The 19,320-nt window shown below is 33.5% G+C and overlaps 1 protein-coding gene across 1 annotated transcript; it reads left to right on the top strand.

The window, feature by feature from the left end:
* The first annotated feature begins 3,973 nt into the window (after nucleotides 1–3,973).
* On the top strand, nucleotides 3,974–18,605 carry LOC111064281 (serine/arginine repetitive matrix protein 1-like). Its single transcript, XM_039442205.1, has 10 exons — nucleotides 3,974–4,164; nucleotides 8,175–8,252; nucleotides 8,587–8,664; nucleotides 9,534–10,112; nucleotides 10,913–10,981; nucleotides 11,460–11,531; nucleotides 12,620–12,679; nucleotides 13,368–13,465; nucleotides 14,543–14,747; nucleotides 16,496–18,605. The coding sequence occupies exons 1-10, from the start codon at nucleotides 4,162–4,164 to the stop codon at nucleotides 16,622–16,624; spliced, it is 1,371 nt and encodes a 456-aa protein (XP_039298139.1). The 5' UTR covers nucleotides 3,974–4,161; the 3' UTR covers nucleotides 16,625–18,605.
* The last annotated feature ends 715 nt before the right edge of the window (nucleotides 18,606–19,320 follow it).

Below are 19,320 nucleotides of genomic sequence, written 5' to 3'. Positions count from 1 at the left end.
TCCACTGCTCACATTGAAATGTACATTTCAACTTTTGTTATACTTTTTGCTATGAGATAAGTAGATTTCAACACTAGAAATGTATCTTTATAGGCAATAAAAGATAATTTTCTCAGTCTAATATTCGTTGGTAGCTCACTAGAAGTTTCATAAATGCTATCCTAGCTGACTGGCTCATAAGTTTGGCGACCATTGGATTACAGGGCTTTTGGTGGGGATGAAAAGCTGTTCAGCTCTATGAAAATCAACCCCCTTCCGCTTTTCTGTGTCTAATTATATGTGATCGGAGGTGGGAATAAATTGACCCTCTTATAAATTGAGATATTGGTATTAAAATAACCAAACCACCAAATCTGAAATATGCGGATGGACTTCCTCATCTTGCGTGAGTCCCAAAATTATTATTCTTGACTCATAACGAGAGGGGCGATCGAACTTTCAGAGTAACGTCAAGTTTTTTCCTTCCTTGTAATGTATCTAAACTTCCATTTGATTGTATTAGGCCAGGCAGCCAGAATTACGTATTATATTTTTATCATAATCTTAGTAGACTGTAATTAGACGAATTTGGATAGTGTGAACAATGGTTTCATTTCAAAACAGACCTACCATTTAAGTTAAGTTCCTCCCCGGCATTACACCGCCTTCACTGAAAATGTATACAATAAAATTTGATGTAATGTTCAATAGTTGAGAATTAAATAAATACTGTTCAATTTGTACATAAAGAGCACTACTTTCGCTTCTCAAATACTGTGCCAAATGTTATATTATAAATATATTTTATATGATATATTAGAATTGTTACGTTCGTAATACAATGTATATTACAAAAGATGGAATAAATGAGTTATTGAACGATGAGTATTTTTTAATCTTTCAGAGTTTTTTCCATGAATCCAGAGTGCATATTTGAAAATGAAGAATACTTTCAAGTTCAAATTTCAAACTTGTATAGAATCTCTCGTTGAAGACATAATACTTTTTTCAGACTTGAAAACTAGAATTATACCAATCAGTAAATGAAACAGAGCAACTGAACTTCTTTAGATGTACAAAATACGAATCAATGTCATATCCTCTCAAAACTATTATTCTAGGAGAGATTTTTACGTTGGTGTTTAGATACGAAAGCTATTTTTTCTCTCAGCAGAATATTAGATCTTCCAATCTGATTTATGAGACTTTCGCGTTTTTTCTACTCATAGTTATTTTTCAATTAATGATTATATGTTTGTCAATTTCGAGCAGAGAATATTAATTTTTCTTCATACTGGAAACTGATTCAAAAGATAAGAGAGTGGTGAAAGCGAGAAAATTGGTCAAAAATGATTGTAACTTTGTAATTTATATATAAATAATTGTACAGATGAAATCACTGATATGTTGCAATTATTCAAATGCTAATGAATTAATAATTTGTATTTTCGTTTAATAATAATTAAATAATTGTAATTTTGCAATATTTTCAAAATCAATAGGAAGAACATAGTTTGGCCTGTAGGGAAAGCGGCTGCATGGTATAGTATGTATTGTGTATATTATTTGCTCTCGAAAAAGTTGAGAACACACAGAAAAAAGCTTGGATAATGCAGAATTTGAAACTCTGAAATCTATTTCAAATCTCTTGTTGGTGCACCCACCTCTAGAGGGCCAACTTGAACAAACCTACCAAATAGGAACGTATATTTCAAAGTGGTCGAGTGGATTTTTTATTCTGTTCATCGTAAATGAATAATCAGAGCCATTAGATGCCTGGAATCTCCAAGCGCTCCACCGGCGAAAAAACCAAATTGTTATGAAATTTTCATTCGATAATCCAAATCAAGACTCAAATCTATCAATTATTTCTATTCAATTATAAGAGGTCAATTATATATCCCCATATAACCCACTCCCTGGAAACGTCACTGAGCTAGATGGTTATAAACACGTTTTGTAAAGTGGACTTCAAAAGTTCGCCAGCGATACGCCCAAAATCAGCGTTTTCTATAGTGAAGTCCACGTTATAATGGCAGTGGAGAGCAACGTTGCCGATCCTCTGTCTTGTCAATGCCTTTTATAGACGGTAGCTATTATTATTAGCTGATACAGGTTTATTGATGTAATATTAACGGATCATTCTCGTTTAAAATAATCAATTATATTTTATTGAGCAAGAAATTATATTTTTCAATAATTTAATAATGAATTTTCATAATTAAGATGAAATATTTTGTTAATCTATTATTAATTCTACATTGCTAAAAGACGATCTGGCAACAGAGCAAAGTGAGAAAGAGATAACGCTATGCGCTTTGTTGAATGAAAGACAAGGATTTAGGATAGCAATACCATTGCTAATCAAACACTGCCATTATAACGTGGACCTCACTATAGCGCTCTTCTCCTTGTCCAGTCAACTGTTCCTGGCGAGCGAAGCGAGCCAGGTGATCTCATTTCTGTATGATTCTGGACTATTTTAAAAGTTGACAAACTGAAAACTTGACCGAGTGCAATCTTGAAGAGTTTGAAGTTGGCCTAGAACCATCGTCGGTTAATTAAGAATCTATATGCGAAATTTCAAGTCCAGTAGTTTCAGACGTGATGATGCGTCAAACACATTTGTCCTATCCATCCGGCTGTAAGCCGGTTCTTTCCTTTATTATAATATTGATATTTTTTTAGATATTAAAGTTTGCCATCTAGTCTTCACTAAACACGCTGTATCAACACATTCACCAACAAATTTGATAAATTCAATACAAATTTTAGTATTTTTGCATTTATAATTGCATGATAAACTATTTCAACATTTCAAAGAAGCAATATGGCCATATAAAATAAGTGAAATCTAAAAAGTGTATCAAACTTTGATGGTCGTTTCTCAGTTCTACCTTCTACGACGGCCTTTCTTATCATAGCAGGTGGTATTGGTTTGCTATCCTATCCTAGTCTGTCAAAGCAGATGGCTCTGTCCTTTACCAAGAATACGGAATAAGAATATGAATTGTAAATTTGAAAAATATATTCATAGATTAATAGAAAATAACAATAGAAGTAGTTTCATGCTTGTCAAGCTTTGATACCTGTACCACCGATACCACCAAAAATGGATAAATATTTTAACATACGTACGCTTTTGAACAGCTGACCGAGACGATGATTCAGGTCTTGTAGATTACGATGGGGAAGCTCTATCCTTTTTTTTAAATATGGAATAAAGAATATAAATTGAAATTATGAAATTAGAATAAAAATATAAATTGTAATTGTGAGAAATATATTTATAGATAATTGAAAAATAATTAAAACCGTAATCATTGGATAAAATAATATTGTCATACACTATTATTTTTTCTCAATTATTATATTCTATAAAGATTTCCGGCTCAGAAGGCCCGAGTTTCCCATTGCATTGTTGCATTACTTGGTGTTTGTGAAGTAGGCTATTATCGAAGCCATTATTAGTGATTTTTGTGGATAAAACATTAAAAAACTGTCCATAAATGGTGAGTAAAGTTACATTTGTATTTCGACTTGTAAAATTGTATAATAATTTCTATGTTTTATTCTTTAAATTTGAATAATTTCACGTATGCCAAACTTTGGTATCTTTAGCCGTACCGTATCGCAATTGGTCTATCACTGAAAGTAATCTCTAAATTGATTTGAAGCAAGATAAAAATTTCAATATTTTAATCTAGATCCAGTTAGATTTATGCTTAAATCAAAATTAATGGTTTTATAGTAAAATTGAAGAAATAAATGCTATGTGATATTGGTTTTCGATCTTTCAATCGGGCTTTTGAACAGCTGACCGAGACGATGATTCATGCCTTGTAGGTTACGAAGGGAACTGTCTATTCTTTTTTTAAAAATGCGGAATGAAGAATATAAATTAAAATCATAAAATTATAAATTTTAATTGTGAGAAATATATTTATAGATTAATAAAAAATAATTAAAACCGTAATCATTGAATAAAATAATATTGTCATACACTATTTTTTCTTAATATTATATTCTACAAAGATTTCCGGTTCAGAAGCCCCGAGCTTCCCATTGTATTGTTGGAAACTTCCATTGTTGCATAAATTTACTTTGTGTTTGTGAAGTAGGCTATTATCGAAGTCATTATTAGTGATTTTTGTGGATAAAACATTAAAAAACCGTCCATAAATGGTGAGTAAAGTTACATTTGTATTTCGACTTGTAAAATTGTTAATAATTTCTATGCTTTATTCTTTAAATTTGAATAATTTCACGTATGCCAAACTTCGGTATCTTTAGCCGAATCGCAATTGGTCTATCACTGAAAGTAATATCTAATTTGATTTGAAGCAAGATAAAAATTTTAATCTTTTAATCTAGATGTAGTTAGATTTATGCTTTGATCGAAATTATGGGTTTTATAGTAAAATTGAAGAAATAAATGCTATGTAATATTGGTTTTCGATCATTCAACTGGGCCTTTGACAAAGCAAGCTGTATCCTATTTCTGAATTACGGAATAAAAAAATTGTAAATTTGAATTGTATTATAGATAAAATTAATAAAAAAAAATGATTGTGATAATTGAATATTTCTCTATTTCTTAATATTTAATATATTCTACGCCCTTGGCCGAGGGCGTTCCTCTTGAGATCGTCATCTTAGTCTGGTAGGGCCGGCCAGGGCCATCCCACGATACCGCCATCTTAGTTCGGCACAAAGAATATACTACTTCAAGTCAAAACTCTTTGATAGTGATATTTTAGTTAGTTTTGAGGACAATTCATTTGAAAATTTCGATAAATGGTGAGTAAAATTTGTGTTTTGATTTGTAAAATTGTTGATAAGTTTTCTTGTTTTATTATCAAAATTTGAATACCGGTATTTTATGCTTCACAAACTGTACAATCTACAGCCTTATCGGTATTGAACTGAAAGTAATTTTTGAAATTAATTTGAAGCTTTAAATTCTAATTTAATTTTATCTAGATTATAGATCAACATTATTAATGTCTTGATATTAATTTAAATATCTACTTTATATTAATTTCAATATAAAACTTTTTTAAATCAAATCAATATAGCTCAATTGCCGAAGTTGAATCATCATTTATTTGATAGCGCTAGTCTACCGGTAACCTATTTTTGAAGAAGTGCCTATAAATAACTTCTTCTTACCTAATTCATCTCAATATCTTAACAAATTTAATTTCTCTGTTTGTCCATATTTTCTTTTATATATTTTTTCAATGTTTCATAAATAATTTCTAACATAGAATAATTGAATGAGCGAAGCGAATTCTATGTTTCAAGTCAATCGGCGTTTGTCTGTTTGTTTGTACCGCAGTTACAGTCGCAGTTATGGTCCGATTTGGATAAAATTTGGTATAGGCTACAAGTACTTTGAAACAAGTGCAGAAACGTATATATTTAACATTTTAAAATTCATTCCCGTTTCAAGATGGCGGCCCTTTATTCGGAATTTTCACCCTAAAAATCAACCTAACTTTTCAATAGGGTACTTTATCGGATCATGTTCAAATTGGGCTCATTCTTCTCAGCGCTTCAAAGCGGTTTTTTCATGTATCACATGTTAAAAATTTTGTAATTTTTGGAATTCGAATACTTTTCCAAGTCTCAAACTTAAAGTTACAGATTTTTTATCTCTTTTTACCTATTTTATCTATTTTTACCGTGCAACCTAACTCAAAAGTGTAAAGAACTTCTATTTCTCAGTGTCCTCCACCGATCCTATAACTATTACATATAGCCTATCATCATACTCTAAATCCAATTTGTTTGTGTGTGAATAGGCGGGCGTGTATGTGAGTAGTGATGTTAGTGAGTGTAGCGAGTTCTACTGTTCTCCCAACTACTAGTCAAATACGGTAGCTACCGTACGGCAGTGTCGTATCCAAAATAACATTCAGATAGGGTTCATAACATTAATTACGCAAATTTTGCGTATAAAGCACCTACTACACTTTGGGGGCTACACCGGGGCGTTTAGGGGGTATGGAATACCCCCATAAAAGGGGGGCTTATCACCCCCCACGAATTTTCACATGAAACATGTGATAAATGAAATAAGACCACCTTGGTCGCTGAAGAATAAAGGTCCTCTACACTTTTGAGCTCGGAAGCACGGTTGAAAAGATAAAAAATCTGAAACTTGGATTGGGACTTGGAAAAATATTCTGATTCCAAAAATTTTAAAATGGAGAATATTTTGTAGCATACACTAAGCAGTGTTATGCCTCTATAGTTTTCGCATTGTAATTTTTTGAGAATGGGGCATATTATCCCTTTTTTCCAGCTCTCTGGCATGATCTCTTGCTCCCATATCATACAAATTAATTTGTTTGTAATGTTTCTGTGCGATTCCTTCTCCTCCCTAGGCCTATATGATCAATTTAGCACTCGGATTCTCATCACCAGGGGCTTCTCCATTATAAGTTTCTTTATGGCCTTGACTGCTTCTTGAAAGGATGGCCTGTCTACTGCAGTCTCCTGCGGGATATCGTTTTCTTCAATCATCTCCCTATCGCTGTAATCCTTGTTCAGGAGACTCTCGAAATACTCTCTCCATCTGTTAAGTATTTCCTCTTCTGCAGCAAACAGCACACTACCTCCAATACCAATACTCTTTGTGGTGATGCAACCTCACCATTTGTTGTTGATTCTTCTTATTCAACCATTCATATTCAGTTCTAGTTGATTGAAGCCTAAATTTCTGAAAAGGTCTATAATTCTATTACAATTTAATCAACTAGAACTGAACATGAATGATTGAATAAGAGAAATCAACAAATTAAATAAATAACGGTTGCTATGATTGCATCACCAATTCAACTATTGAATTACCTACTGCCAGTTTATATTCCTAGTTCATTCTGTTCATGGCAGCATAGAACTTGCTTGATTTACTTTGACTTGCTAGTTCCTCTATTTCTTCTTTCTCATGTGATTCCTTTTCTTATTACGGCATTCTCTCTTGGCTTTCCTCCTCAAGAAGTGGAGGGAAATCAGCCAATCACAGTGATTAATAGAGTCATAGGTGGAAGCGCAGTTGCCAATTTGTCAGACGTCTGATCGCTTTCAGACAGAAAAACTTTGCATGTGTAGCATGAACACATGAACAGTCACTAGTAGCTGGCCGCTTCAAAACGGCAACATGGCGCCTCTGTATCCCTCCCGCTGTATGCTTTCTCTGCTGCGCATGTCCATCCCAAGTCTGAAGTAATTCTGTACAGAGTATAGCATTTTTGGTCCGTCTTTGTAGCATTTTTCTCATTCTTGCTGCATTCTTTCCTTCAATGGCAATTCTACATTCGTCATCATATCACTCATCATTTACTCCTTGTCTCTCACATTCCTTGGTTATTTGCACTATTTTACTCCACTCTTCCTCCTCTATGTCATCACTTTCCTTTACCATATCACAGTATACATACGGTATGAAAACTTGGCTAGTACCCTGGCGCAAAAATCCGCCATCTTGTTAGGAAGCGCCGCATTGTAATAGTATTGATGGGAGGTTCGGATCACTTTAATGATCCGGATCAATTGATCTTGTTTACTGCCACGAGCCAATCAGAAGACCAGGATTGGAACTTCCTAAGGTCACGTGACGTGTCTAGTATTTGCGCCATGTAAAAAGCATTGGTTAGATAGGCGTTTTATTGACAGTTTCCATTCTGTACCTATTCTGTGACCAATATCCACTCTGGATTTTATTCTCTTTGATACTCATTTTTCTTCCTTTCTTGATTAAGCGCATTGAGATTGGATTTATTATTCACTGAGCTTCCAATATAAAAAATAAAAATCAGTGTAAAAACTACTTCTCCCTAAAAATGGTGACGTACTTGTACTTATGAAGGGGGGGGGTTATTAGGCTACTATATTAACTGCACCCTAATCAACAAAATTCATGTTTTGGCATAATTGTGATATATGGCATTTCAATTCCTAAATTTAAGTAGAATTAACATGTTTTTATTATTTTAAATAATGAAATGATGCTAGCATAGAAAATATGCATAAACCTTAGTATGTTAACACAAGTTATCTCAAATTCCGGAGTTGTTACCTTTGGTAGAATTTATTGTTTTCCTGGAATTCTGTGTAAAAATATCCAGTTATTCTACCCTAAATCACTGATATGAATCATGTTATAATTTTGATTCGATTTTTTCCAGTCTGATAGTCAAGAAAAATATGGTCCTGAAAAAGACGAACCTGAGCAGCCACCTCCACAACCTCCAGCTTCAGAAAACGTAAGAGAGCAACTTGAAGGGCCACCTTCTTACTGATCATAATGTCTTCCTACATTTCATCCATCAAAAAATATTTAAGAAAATGTTGTTTGAAATTAAAATACAACTTATATTCTAATAATAAAGTACTATTACCAAAACCTTCCTTTGCAAAAATTCACGAGGAGAATAAGAAAATTAATTGGTAAGAAAATAGGTGAGCGCCACACTTATGGTGTAGGAATGGGCATGTCATTTTACATTAAAGATGGTGTTAAGCAACGTGGGATTTGCTTATTTTATGCTAATTTTGCAATTTGAATCATGTGATAATTCTGTTTAAATACTTTTTCAGTCTGGTGGCCCAAGGAGAGAAGTAGAAGGGCAGCGTCAGGCACCGCCTGTTCAGATCAAATGCAGTTCAGGAGATGAGGTATCCATTTCAACATTAATTTATCAAATCATTTTACAAATCCAAGTGTAAAATTCAAGTTCATTTGAATCATTGAATGTGCTAGCCCATTGAAAAAAACATCCTTGGCACATTACAAACTTACTCTATAAAGTTCCCTGTTGTCAATATTTGCAGTGTAGCAGAAGTCTTCGGGGTTGTCTACAGCATTTAACTTTGGATTTTCATTCAATAATAATAATCTATCAATTATAATTTGAGAATGCAATTTCTATCTATAAAGTTCCATGTGGCATTTACTCAAAAACCACATCACATCAGGGGCTTTTATGCCCCCACAATCTTCCACGATCACTTCAGGGGCTGTAATGCCCCCACAATCTTCCACGATCACGTCAGGGGCTGTAATGCCCCCACAATCTTCCACGATCACTTCAGGGGCTGTAATGCCCCCACAATCTTCCACGATCACTTCAGGGGCTGCAATGCCCCCACAATCTTCCACGATTACTTCAGGGGCATCAATGACCCCCCCATCTACCACAATCACTTTCATGGATCTTCCAACATTTGCGCCCCCAACATGGACCACAACCACTGAGCCTCCATGCCTCCCTCCGACAAAGGCAGTCACTTCAGGATTCCCCACCATCGAATTGGCATCACAGAAGAGGAAATGTGTGACACCGCTGAAGACGAATCCCATAATGCAGGTAATTGTAACAGATACTTACACAGAAATTCGCCACGTATGTAATATTGCTAAATATTTGTCATCATAGAAATATAAACGTCATCAGAATGAAACCCATAATAATCACAGTGAAATTGCAAACATTTTTATTATAATGTTTCATTAACAATAATTATATTTTGTGTTTTTATTGCAGGTCAACCCTACTCCCCCCGCCACATCCACATGGACCCCCACCCCAGGGCCGTCATGTGAGCCAAACATTATCAGTAAACCTACGTCCTGGCACTTTCGGCCCGTGGACGAAACAAGAGCTCGCCAATATGACAAAATCTTCCAAGAGGAAGAGATGAATCAAGCATTTTCTAGACCAAATCAGGGTTTAAGCATACGAGAAGGAGGCGGGCAGAGCATACGAGAAAGAGGCGGGCAGAGCATACGAAGAGAAATAATTGATGTTTCCAAAATTGGTCATTTGAGAAAAACTAATGATCCAACCAAAATAAAGGGCTGGAGACGTAAGTTCGGTACGGGTATTACATTCTCACCGTCCAGTCGCACAAACACACCCAACCCTTCAGAACCACAGAAGAAGATATCTGAGTCACCTGAGTCACCGCCGAAGAAGATAACTGAGTCACCTGAGTCACCGCCGAAGAAGATAACTGAGTCACCTGAGTCACCGCCGAAGAAGATAACTGAGTCACCTGCGTCACCGCCGAAGAAGATAACTGAGTCACCTGAGTCACCACCAAAGAAAATGCCAAGAATGCAGGTAACTGTAACAGATGCAAAGATATTCGCGAGTAGGTATGTTATATTGTTACATATCTGTCCCCATACAAATGTAACATTATGTAATACTGTCCTACTAAACAATTAGCCTACTAAGCAAGTTTTCACCTCTACTTCACCACTTCAGCACCAGATAATCTTCTGTTTGTAACGATTCTTAATATACTGAAGATGGTTATAGTCCTATTTCCATTTTTTTATCAATTTATTATAATTTCCTCAGCGTGACACTGTAGAAGTTGATAGCAAGCGCAGTTCATGAATTGCGGGCTACCACATTTTTTTTTTGCTGGAAATTTTCAACTTCTATTAAGATTATCCACTTAAATTTCGATAAAAATTATAAAAAATTATTTTATTTTTTTATGTTTCCTGGACAAAAGGAGATTGCATTTTACAACAAACTTTCCCCGTTGCAAATCATGGGCTAACCTGGACTACCTACTAGTCAATTATAAAATGAAAACACTGAGCATTCAGACTTTTTCAATCAATCGGGTTTATTTTATGCCAAGAAGTGAGAGACGCCTACATTGAAGCTTATCAATAGAAATAGAAGATGAATATTCATTTACTGGCAATGATAGTTTTTAGTGTATAACCGATGTTCGATATCCTAGGATGTGAGTCACTTTCGATAGTAACTTGTGTACTAAACACATTCAGTTTTGTTGCAATAATAATTAGAACCACATAATCAATTTATTTTACACAATAAAAACTATGAAAATATTGATAATTCTATTTATAATCATGCAATTTGTATTTATTATTTTTCAGTTGAAGGAGCCTGCCGAAGACTCAAGGAGGGAGAGCAACCTTAGCGAGGGGGAAGAGGACGCACCATTAGTAAGTCACTTTCTAATAAAATTTACACTATGTATTTTTAAAATTACATCATAGTACCCTTCTTTTTGAAAAGTTTCTAATATAAAATAACAGACTAAAAACGCAAATTAATATTATATATTAAATGAAATATTATGGTGTTATTCTATGAAAAAAATAAGTAGTCCTGAACACATACATTTTAAGAATTACACTATGTAGCCTATAGAGATGTTGAGCAATTTCACCATTTATTATTGATGTGAAATATTGTCAGTGTAAGTGCATTGGCTCAAATAAATTCTGTGGAACTGATAAGTTTATTTTATTTCACCGTGTCACTTTCTTTTGTTGGGGTCGGGAGAGAAATCTAGAGAGGAATGCAAATCAATTGATTTCTGTTGGATGACATGCACACTTGAACCAGCCCAAAATCGCAAATAAAAAACATTTAAATCTTAGATACTTTGATATCTGACATTCGTCTGTTTTTTTTCAGGATGAGTTGGTTGATTTCATGTTAGACGAGGAGGATGTCGAGACACCTGTAGAATGGATTCTACCTCCACCGGTATGCTATGCTCATTTCTACAGTAAATTGAATAGAAATACAAATCTCAGTACCCTTTTTCGAATTATTTTATCTCAACATGTTTCGAACATTTAAGCCATTTACAAGTGATTTGAAATTAATGAATATATGAGTATTTATTTTTATAAATTTTTGAGTTTTTATTTAAATGAATGTTTGAGTATATATTTACTTCATATCACTTGAAAATGGCATGAATGTTGAAACATGTTGTGATAAAGTAATTCAAAAAAGGGGACTGAGATTTGTATTTCTATTTATATTACCAGTAGCCCTAAACAGAAAATAGACTACAGTAAATTCTATCATTTAAGGTTTTTCCGGAAACATGTAATTACTCATAGTTGCATATTTACCTAGAACTCGCACATTGAATTTTGGATTAGCTAGACCATAGAAAATTGTTATCAAACTACTTTTTCACTTTTTAACTAAGTGGAGAATATAAGAAAGCGGCTCATTGGTTACCGGTACCAAGAAAAACAAACTCTCCTTTTTTGAAAAACTTGATCAAAGACGATTTCTTAGATGATTTTCAGCCTAAACTACTAATCTTCTAAAAACCAGGTTGTTTCTTTGTTTTTCAAATCAAATAACTATTCCAACTCAGTCAAAGAAGAGCATTTTATTTGAAATCGGAATAATAATACCATGGAGAAACAATAGCTTGAGTAGATTTCCCATGGTATAGGGCGTTTATGTAGCAACTTTTACTGTTATCTCAATCCGATAGTCCACGTATTTCTTTCCCAAAAAGGTGTGTGACGCTGGTAGTCTCTCATATTGTGCCGTCCATACACTCTCACCCCAACAAAACATTAAAAATCTACAATAATCGATAGTAATCGACTTGAGATAACAGTAAAAGTTGCGACATAAACGCCCTATACCATGGGATATCTACTTACGCTATTGTTTCTCTATGATAATACTTTGTAGAATAATATTTCTCACCTTGGTACAAGTCTATGTGTGAAGGAAATGTGAATGGAAGGAAATTTGAAAATATGAATGAAACTGCAATCTAAAATGTTGAGCTCAATAATAATGATTTGTTAATGTTGTAGGAGGAGAGGGAGCTAGAGGTACCGGAAGCAGGCACGAGTCGCCAAGCACATATTGAACTGGTAAGCCATATTCAACTTTTTGCTAATTTAATCAATTTTCAAAGGCTGCTTTAGTCCTCTATACTAATAAACATGATAAATGGGTAGTATTTTTTAAACAATTGATGATATTAATTTATCTATTAAAATCTTCTCCTTCTATAAATCACCCAATAAGTAAAATGTATTCATTATTCTTAAGTATGTTTTTGTATCTTCAAGAATATATGATCAAGTAATGTATTTATATTTTATAGTTTTTTGTGTATCAACTATCCTTAAATTATTTATCGAACAAGTCTTATTTTTGAAATGTTAAAACTTTTGAGATATTTTTCCCACCACAACTCATATGAAAAAATGTATATCGATTTGTTTGAATGAGTAGCCTATGTCTAGTATATTGTACATCAGAACTATCGGTGACTAAAAAGTAGTATATTTTATAATTGGAAATGAATAATTTCCATCTATATGGCTAGCTAATAGAGTAGCAGTAGACTACATAAAGTTTGTTCGATCAGGGCGCATCCATCAAAATTTTATGAGTAAAGATAGCATGAGCTCAAACTTCTATAAAATGTTACTTTGAAGGTGTATAATATTAGGTTTTCAGTTTTTAATTTTTCAGCTCAGTTCCTGGATATGCATTTACATTCATCAGGTGCATCTGACTTAATCATAAAATTTGTATTTGTATTTTTTACAGCTCCGGAATGAAGAAATGATCAAGCGCATCCTGATAAATACGTTGAATAATCTACAGTTTGATACGAGGAAGTTTCATGGAGATATGCTCGAAATAAGGTGATTGACTTATCTATTATTATTCAATTTTTGGCTCTGACATATTTTTATAAGCATTTGAGTAATAGCCACTTGAATATAATTATGATGATCTGAATAATACATCGATTGAGAGTGGTGGGTATACAGGGGGAGTGAGACCAGGGCTAATATTTGATGTTTGAATTATTTTGTATTGATAATTAAGTTGTTATGGCAGGACTGCGAAGGCAATCTGATCAAGGTTTTCTTTGTCAACTGTTTGTTGTGCTAGCACACTCTGTACCACAGGTCCTGGCAAATTGTCAACACCGTGTTCACAAAATATTGTCAATATTTCAGGAATTTAATGCATAAATCAAATGCTTGTCATGAAAGCAGATCGTTGAATTGAATTTGAAAATCACTGTAACGAAAAATTATTTCCATAGAAAACAATAAACAAACACTTCAATACACAAAATAATAGTTCAGGAAGAAAGCAGTTCAATAAATTGTGGTATACCAACCGAGTTGCAGTGTCATATATTAACTATATTATTATAATTTATTATTATTATTTCATCCACTGACCACCTGTAAAAGGGGTATAATGATATGTCAATTTGTTATTAATCAAACAATAACATGTTATCTATCTTCTTAAACCTCCATCTTGAGGTTTGTATAGATCTTTATATTCCTACACTGAGTAGGCACATATGGATAGCAGCTCTTTTTTCAATAAAAGTCTGAAAGCTTTACCTGACTTTTCTTTTAGGTGAGATGGCAATAAGTTGTACATCCGGATACCTGAACTCCTTACCCCTCCTCGTTCATAGTACTTGGGTGTGCATCATCTCTCAAATTATTCTCATAATATCACTGACCGCAACATAATTAATTCAACAAACGAGAACATAATTTGATAGGGATTTTGAAAGTTGAATGAGATTAATATTCAGCTGTTATTTACTTGAAGAAACAAGAGGCATTTGATGAGTGAATGTGGTACCAGACAGGGTAGCATTCCAATCAACAATTGTGTATCTTTAATCAATATTATTGAATGAATGAATAATTTCTCTTCAAATAAAGTTTTAAATTTATTTGTTGCAGATCCAGTAATAAATTAGCAACTGTAAATCCGGCAAGTGACAAAAAATGGAAATATACAGATAGAGTGCTGGTCGAAGCTTCACCCAACGCTGTGAGGATCAATGTGGCCGCAGAAGACATACGGCATCATGTTGAAGAAATTGGCGAAGATTTCCTGCCAAAAGGCTGGTATGGAATAACCTTAACCGTCTGTGACCCTATTGAGGTAAGTAACATTCTAAATACATCTCCATTCATCTAAGGTAACAGTTTGGTGCGCAATGTCCTCGTCGGGTATCATAGGCCCTTATTTTTTTGAAAACGAAAGAGAGCGATCTGTTACTGTGAATGCTGAGCGCTATTCAACAATGTTAAGGACATTCTTCATTCCTCAGCTTCGGCAACATGAAGTGAATGAAGAAATATTGTTTCAACAAGATGGAGCAACAAGTCACACAGCCCGCGTGAGCATGAATGTTCTTAACTGAGTTTTTCCAAACCGAGTGATTCCCCGCAATGGCCCGGTTCCGTGGCCGCCCCGTTCACCAGACCTCACTGCGTGTGATTTTTTCTTGTGGGGTTACCTAAAAAGTAAAGTATACGAAGAAAGACCTCATACTGTTGGTGAACTGAAGGCAAGAATCCGGCTAGAAATTGAGAGAATTCCTCAGCCTATGCTTCGTGATGTTATGAACAGCTTTGCAAATCGCCTGTGCGAATGCCGCACTCGTGAAGGCCGTCATCTTGCTGATGTTATTTTCAAACAGTGATTATTTTCAATGTTTCTTAAATGCTTTTTAATGTAGAAAAATATTTTATGAATATAATTTTGATATCTACGTCCGTTTATTTTTTACACCTATTTCAAAAATGCGGGATTGACTGCCGCACCCTGTAATAGATACTCATTTCCAATTCATTTCCTGAATTCTAATACTCATTTTAGATTCCACGCAACATTTCCTGACCTGCACAAAAATTTGTTTGCATGTGTTGTTGAGACAACATTGTGTTATTTTGATTGTTGTTTGTAGTGTTCTCTTCACTCTACTCAATCTACTCTTACTCTTCGATGCTCTCTGTCTCTGTGATGGCGTCACAACATGTCTGCAATTGTTCTGACGCTGTTTCTTCAGTTTCTTCCAATAGCTCAGCTTTTTATATCTCCTGAAATTCTTGAACTTTTGGGGATTTATGAATTTTCTCAGCTCAAACCTATTCGGTTGTCAACATGAATATACAGGTTGTTTATCGGAGTTTCAATGCTCCATAATATTTGTCACACTGAACTCACAGTTGGAAATGATATGTCAAGTGTAAAAGCAACTCAAACAGGTTTGCTTGTTTGCACCAGTGCCCATGTGCATACAATATTTCCGCTAGAATTGGTTGAATGTCAGCTGTACCTGGGCTGTCATACACAGATAGACGTTTAGGGACCTTTTTATCACTTCACTATCTATTAATTTCCATTAATACCGATGTTTTGTAAATAGAAATTGATGAAAAGTGGCGTAAAGTCACTTGCTGTCAGTCACTTACCGTCTCTACTCTCCCTGTCCATACAATCCACTTTAAATACTGAATGGAAGGGCTATGCATGGTCTATGGGCTGTGCATGGCCTCCACGTTCTCCTGACCCAATGCCATACAATTTTTCACGTTTGCTTCATTAAGGATTAAGTGTCCGCTACCAACTGACCTCGCTGGATTGAGAATATGGATTTACTGGAAACACACTTATCAATGTTTGGAAGCAACTCAGCCGATGGTGACAAGTGTAGTCATAATAAACATTCATACAGTTCTAGATGAATATTTTTGTTTTGCTTATTTATTTTACATACAGGATTGGTGAAAATTATGGAAACAGTTGAATATTGAAAACAAGGATCAATTTTTTATTGGAACCAACGAACAATTTATAAGTAACTGATTATTTTATTATATTTCTATATTTTCTATCACTTTCAGGGTTACGATGTAGCACTCCATGTTGCAAGAGATAGTGGAGCAGAAACAAGCCGAATCGTTAATATCGTACTCTGCCTTCTAGAAATGATAATAAATATTATTAATGAAATGAAGAGTGCTCAGCCTTAATCAAGAAGATTGATATTAAAGTTCTACTTATAAGCATACGGTACATTATGTATAAAATTTAAAAGAGTTTGTAAAATGTTTGTATATTTCGTTAAATTTTTATGTTAGCCATCAACATAAAGTGTTCATGTAAGTTAAGATTGTTAGTACTCAAATAGTTTTTCGTAGAACTCCGCACGCCGTCTATCTTCAATGCAAAAATAGTGCCAGCGAATAGTCCTTGTGCATAAAAAATGCAGTTGCTTTCAATTTGCGAATAGAATCGATGTGGTGATCGACTGTAATATGTGCAATTATTGGAGCATTGTCAGCCCAGGTTGTGAGCTTGATACATACACCCTTCTTGTACTTTTCATTTTAGTACATTTGCACAAAAGTCTTTCAATTTCTCGCTTTCAACAGTCTTCGTTGCTTTTCAATTTCAACCCTCTCAATATTAAATTATTTCGTCGTGATCGATCTTCTTATCATCTGTCCAATCTATGCATCATTTTGCTATTATTCGATTTTAGGCGTTGCAGTTCTTCCTTCAGTAATTTGTTTTGTTCGGTGAGGTTGGAAATGTTTGTTAATTTCTAATTCATTATTCTGTTGCCAATTCACTGAATTTTCCATAGCTTTGTAATTGTCAATTCTATATTTGTGTTGAGTTGATATGTGATTCGGTCAATACCAAAAAAGTAGGATTATTAACAATGTTTACATTGGGTGAAGCAATGTAATAGAATAGTAACAATGTAACAATACAAAAGAGCAATAAATTGCAATCCAATAAGAACTACATACAAAATAATTATTGTGAGAATACTTTGTGTCCTTATAGCAGAAACCATAAGTACTTGTTAATAGGAGGCCTACAGTATCAATGGGATTACAATTGAGATGTTGTCATTGTAAAAATGTTGGTGGTCTTCACTCAAAATTTAGTTGAGGTCCACATGTCGATTCAGACAAATGACTGAGTATTATAATTACAATCAATATTATAATAAAATGTATTGTTGTTGCTTTTTATCAAATTAACTCCTTTTGCACATTTTGCTATCGTTTCTAATGATTATTGTTTGTCAATTTTTATAATCTCTTCCAAAAAAGTTGGATTATTAACAATACTCACATTGGGTGGAACAATGTAACAATACATAAGAAAAATTGTTGAAAACCTTTTGCTTATTGTGAGAATAATTTCTGCCCTTATGGCTGAAAACATAATTACTTGTTATCGTTACTTATTGTTATCCTTACTTTTTGTTATCGTTTCTAATTGTTTGTCAATTTCTTATAATCTCTTTGTTTGGAAAGATACCAAAATAGTTATTTAGTTTTGGAATCCATTTAACTATTTCGTCTTAAATTTTCCAGTTTCATGTAGTTCCTAGCTTTGTTCACATTTCAATTTGACTTGATACAAAAAAGAAATATAATTTGAACCTTCAATTATTATTCATTTCTTATTATAATATTATTGTTTGATTTGAGTTTCTGACCTTAGATATAATTGTTACATATTCATTTTGAAACATTTCAATTTGTCTTGATACAAGAAGAAGAAATAAAATTTGAACCTTCAATTGTTATTTATTTCTTATTATAATATTATTGTTTGAATTGAGTATCTGACCTTAGATATAATAGTTACATATTTATTTTGAAACATTTTAGGTAGAGAGAACAATTTATAACAGATAGAATTTTATTCATTCACAATTGGTAGGTTCAAAAGGTAAATGATTTCTTTAGAAGTTAGTTAAAAGTTTATATCTATCGAGGCTTTGAATTCCCACATATTTTTCAACTCAGGTTTTAATGGTCAGTTTCTCTGACCTGCAATCTTGGTTATCTGATGATACAATTCTTTAGTTGAAATAATGCTAGGATGTAAAACTTTTAATTTGCAGAAAGTTAAAAAGTTTTCAATAGCTTGGATCAAACTTGATACAATATTATATAAAATATTCAATTGGTTCAATACATCTCTAAATTTCTCTTACTCTACATAATCACTAAACTCATCTTTAACGAGCTTCAATTTACTCTCTAACTCATTAAAATTATAATAATTAACAATATTCAAGGTCTGATTAAATTCAACAATAAGTTCGAGACCCAGTGAATATTGAGCTGATATTTGATTCATCAAATTGTTCTCATATCTTTCAAATGTTTAAGTAAATAATCATATTTTTCACCATCATATCAGTTCGAATTTCCGGTAGTAAATTTAATTACGGCTCCGAGGGCTAGGGCATTCTCTAGTCCTCTTTTATATCTCCTATCATTATTCACATTTATAAAATCCAATTTATCTTTTATTACATTCTCAGTATGATTAAATGTCAAATAGTTTACTATATACCTTTCTTTACTACCCTTATCGGTTATATATTCCACAATTTCCATTATTGGAATCTTATTTCTAATATTTTCAGATACTTTCTCATAATATTTATTCAAATTATCAACATGATCAAAAATACCTTCAATTCATAGTAATGTGTAAAAGTATGTTTCGAAATCTCTAACTTTGCAGAGACCAAGTCTGTTGCAATTATTCCTAGATTCCTAGAAGAATGATTCGTCATACACATCAGGTAGAAGAGGAGGTACCTGGATGAATAAGATTTGAATTAGGACCGGTTGATATTTGTTCTGCTTCCTCATTAGTTTGCCCTTTATTTATTTTATTGAATTTTCTA

The sequence above is a fragment of the Nilaparvata lugens genome, chromosome X (assembly GCF_014356525.2).
Source record: "Nilaparvata lugens isolate BPH chromosome X, ASM1435652v1, whole genome shotgun sequence".
In the NCBI taxonomy this organism is placed as follows: domain Eukaryota; kingdom Metazoa; phylum Arthropoda; class Insecta; order Hemiptera; family Delphacidae; genus Nilaparvata; species Nilaparvata lugens.
Note: the sequence above shows the minus strand (reverse complement) of the source record. Positions and strands in the feature narration are given on the sequence as shown.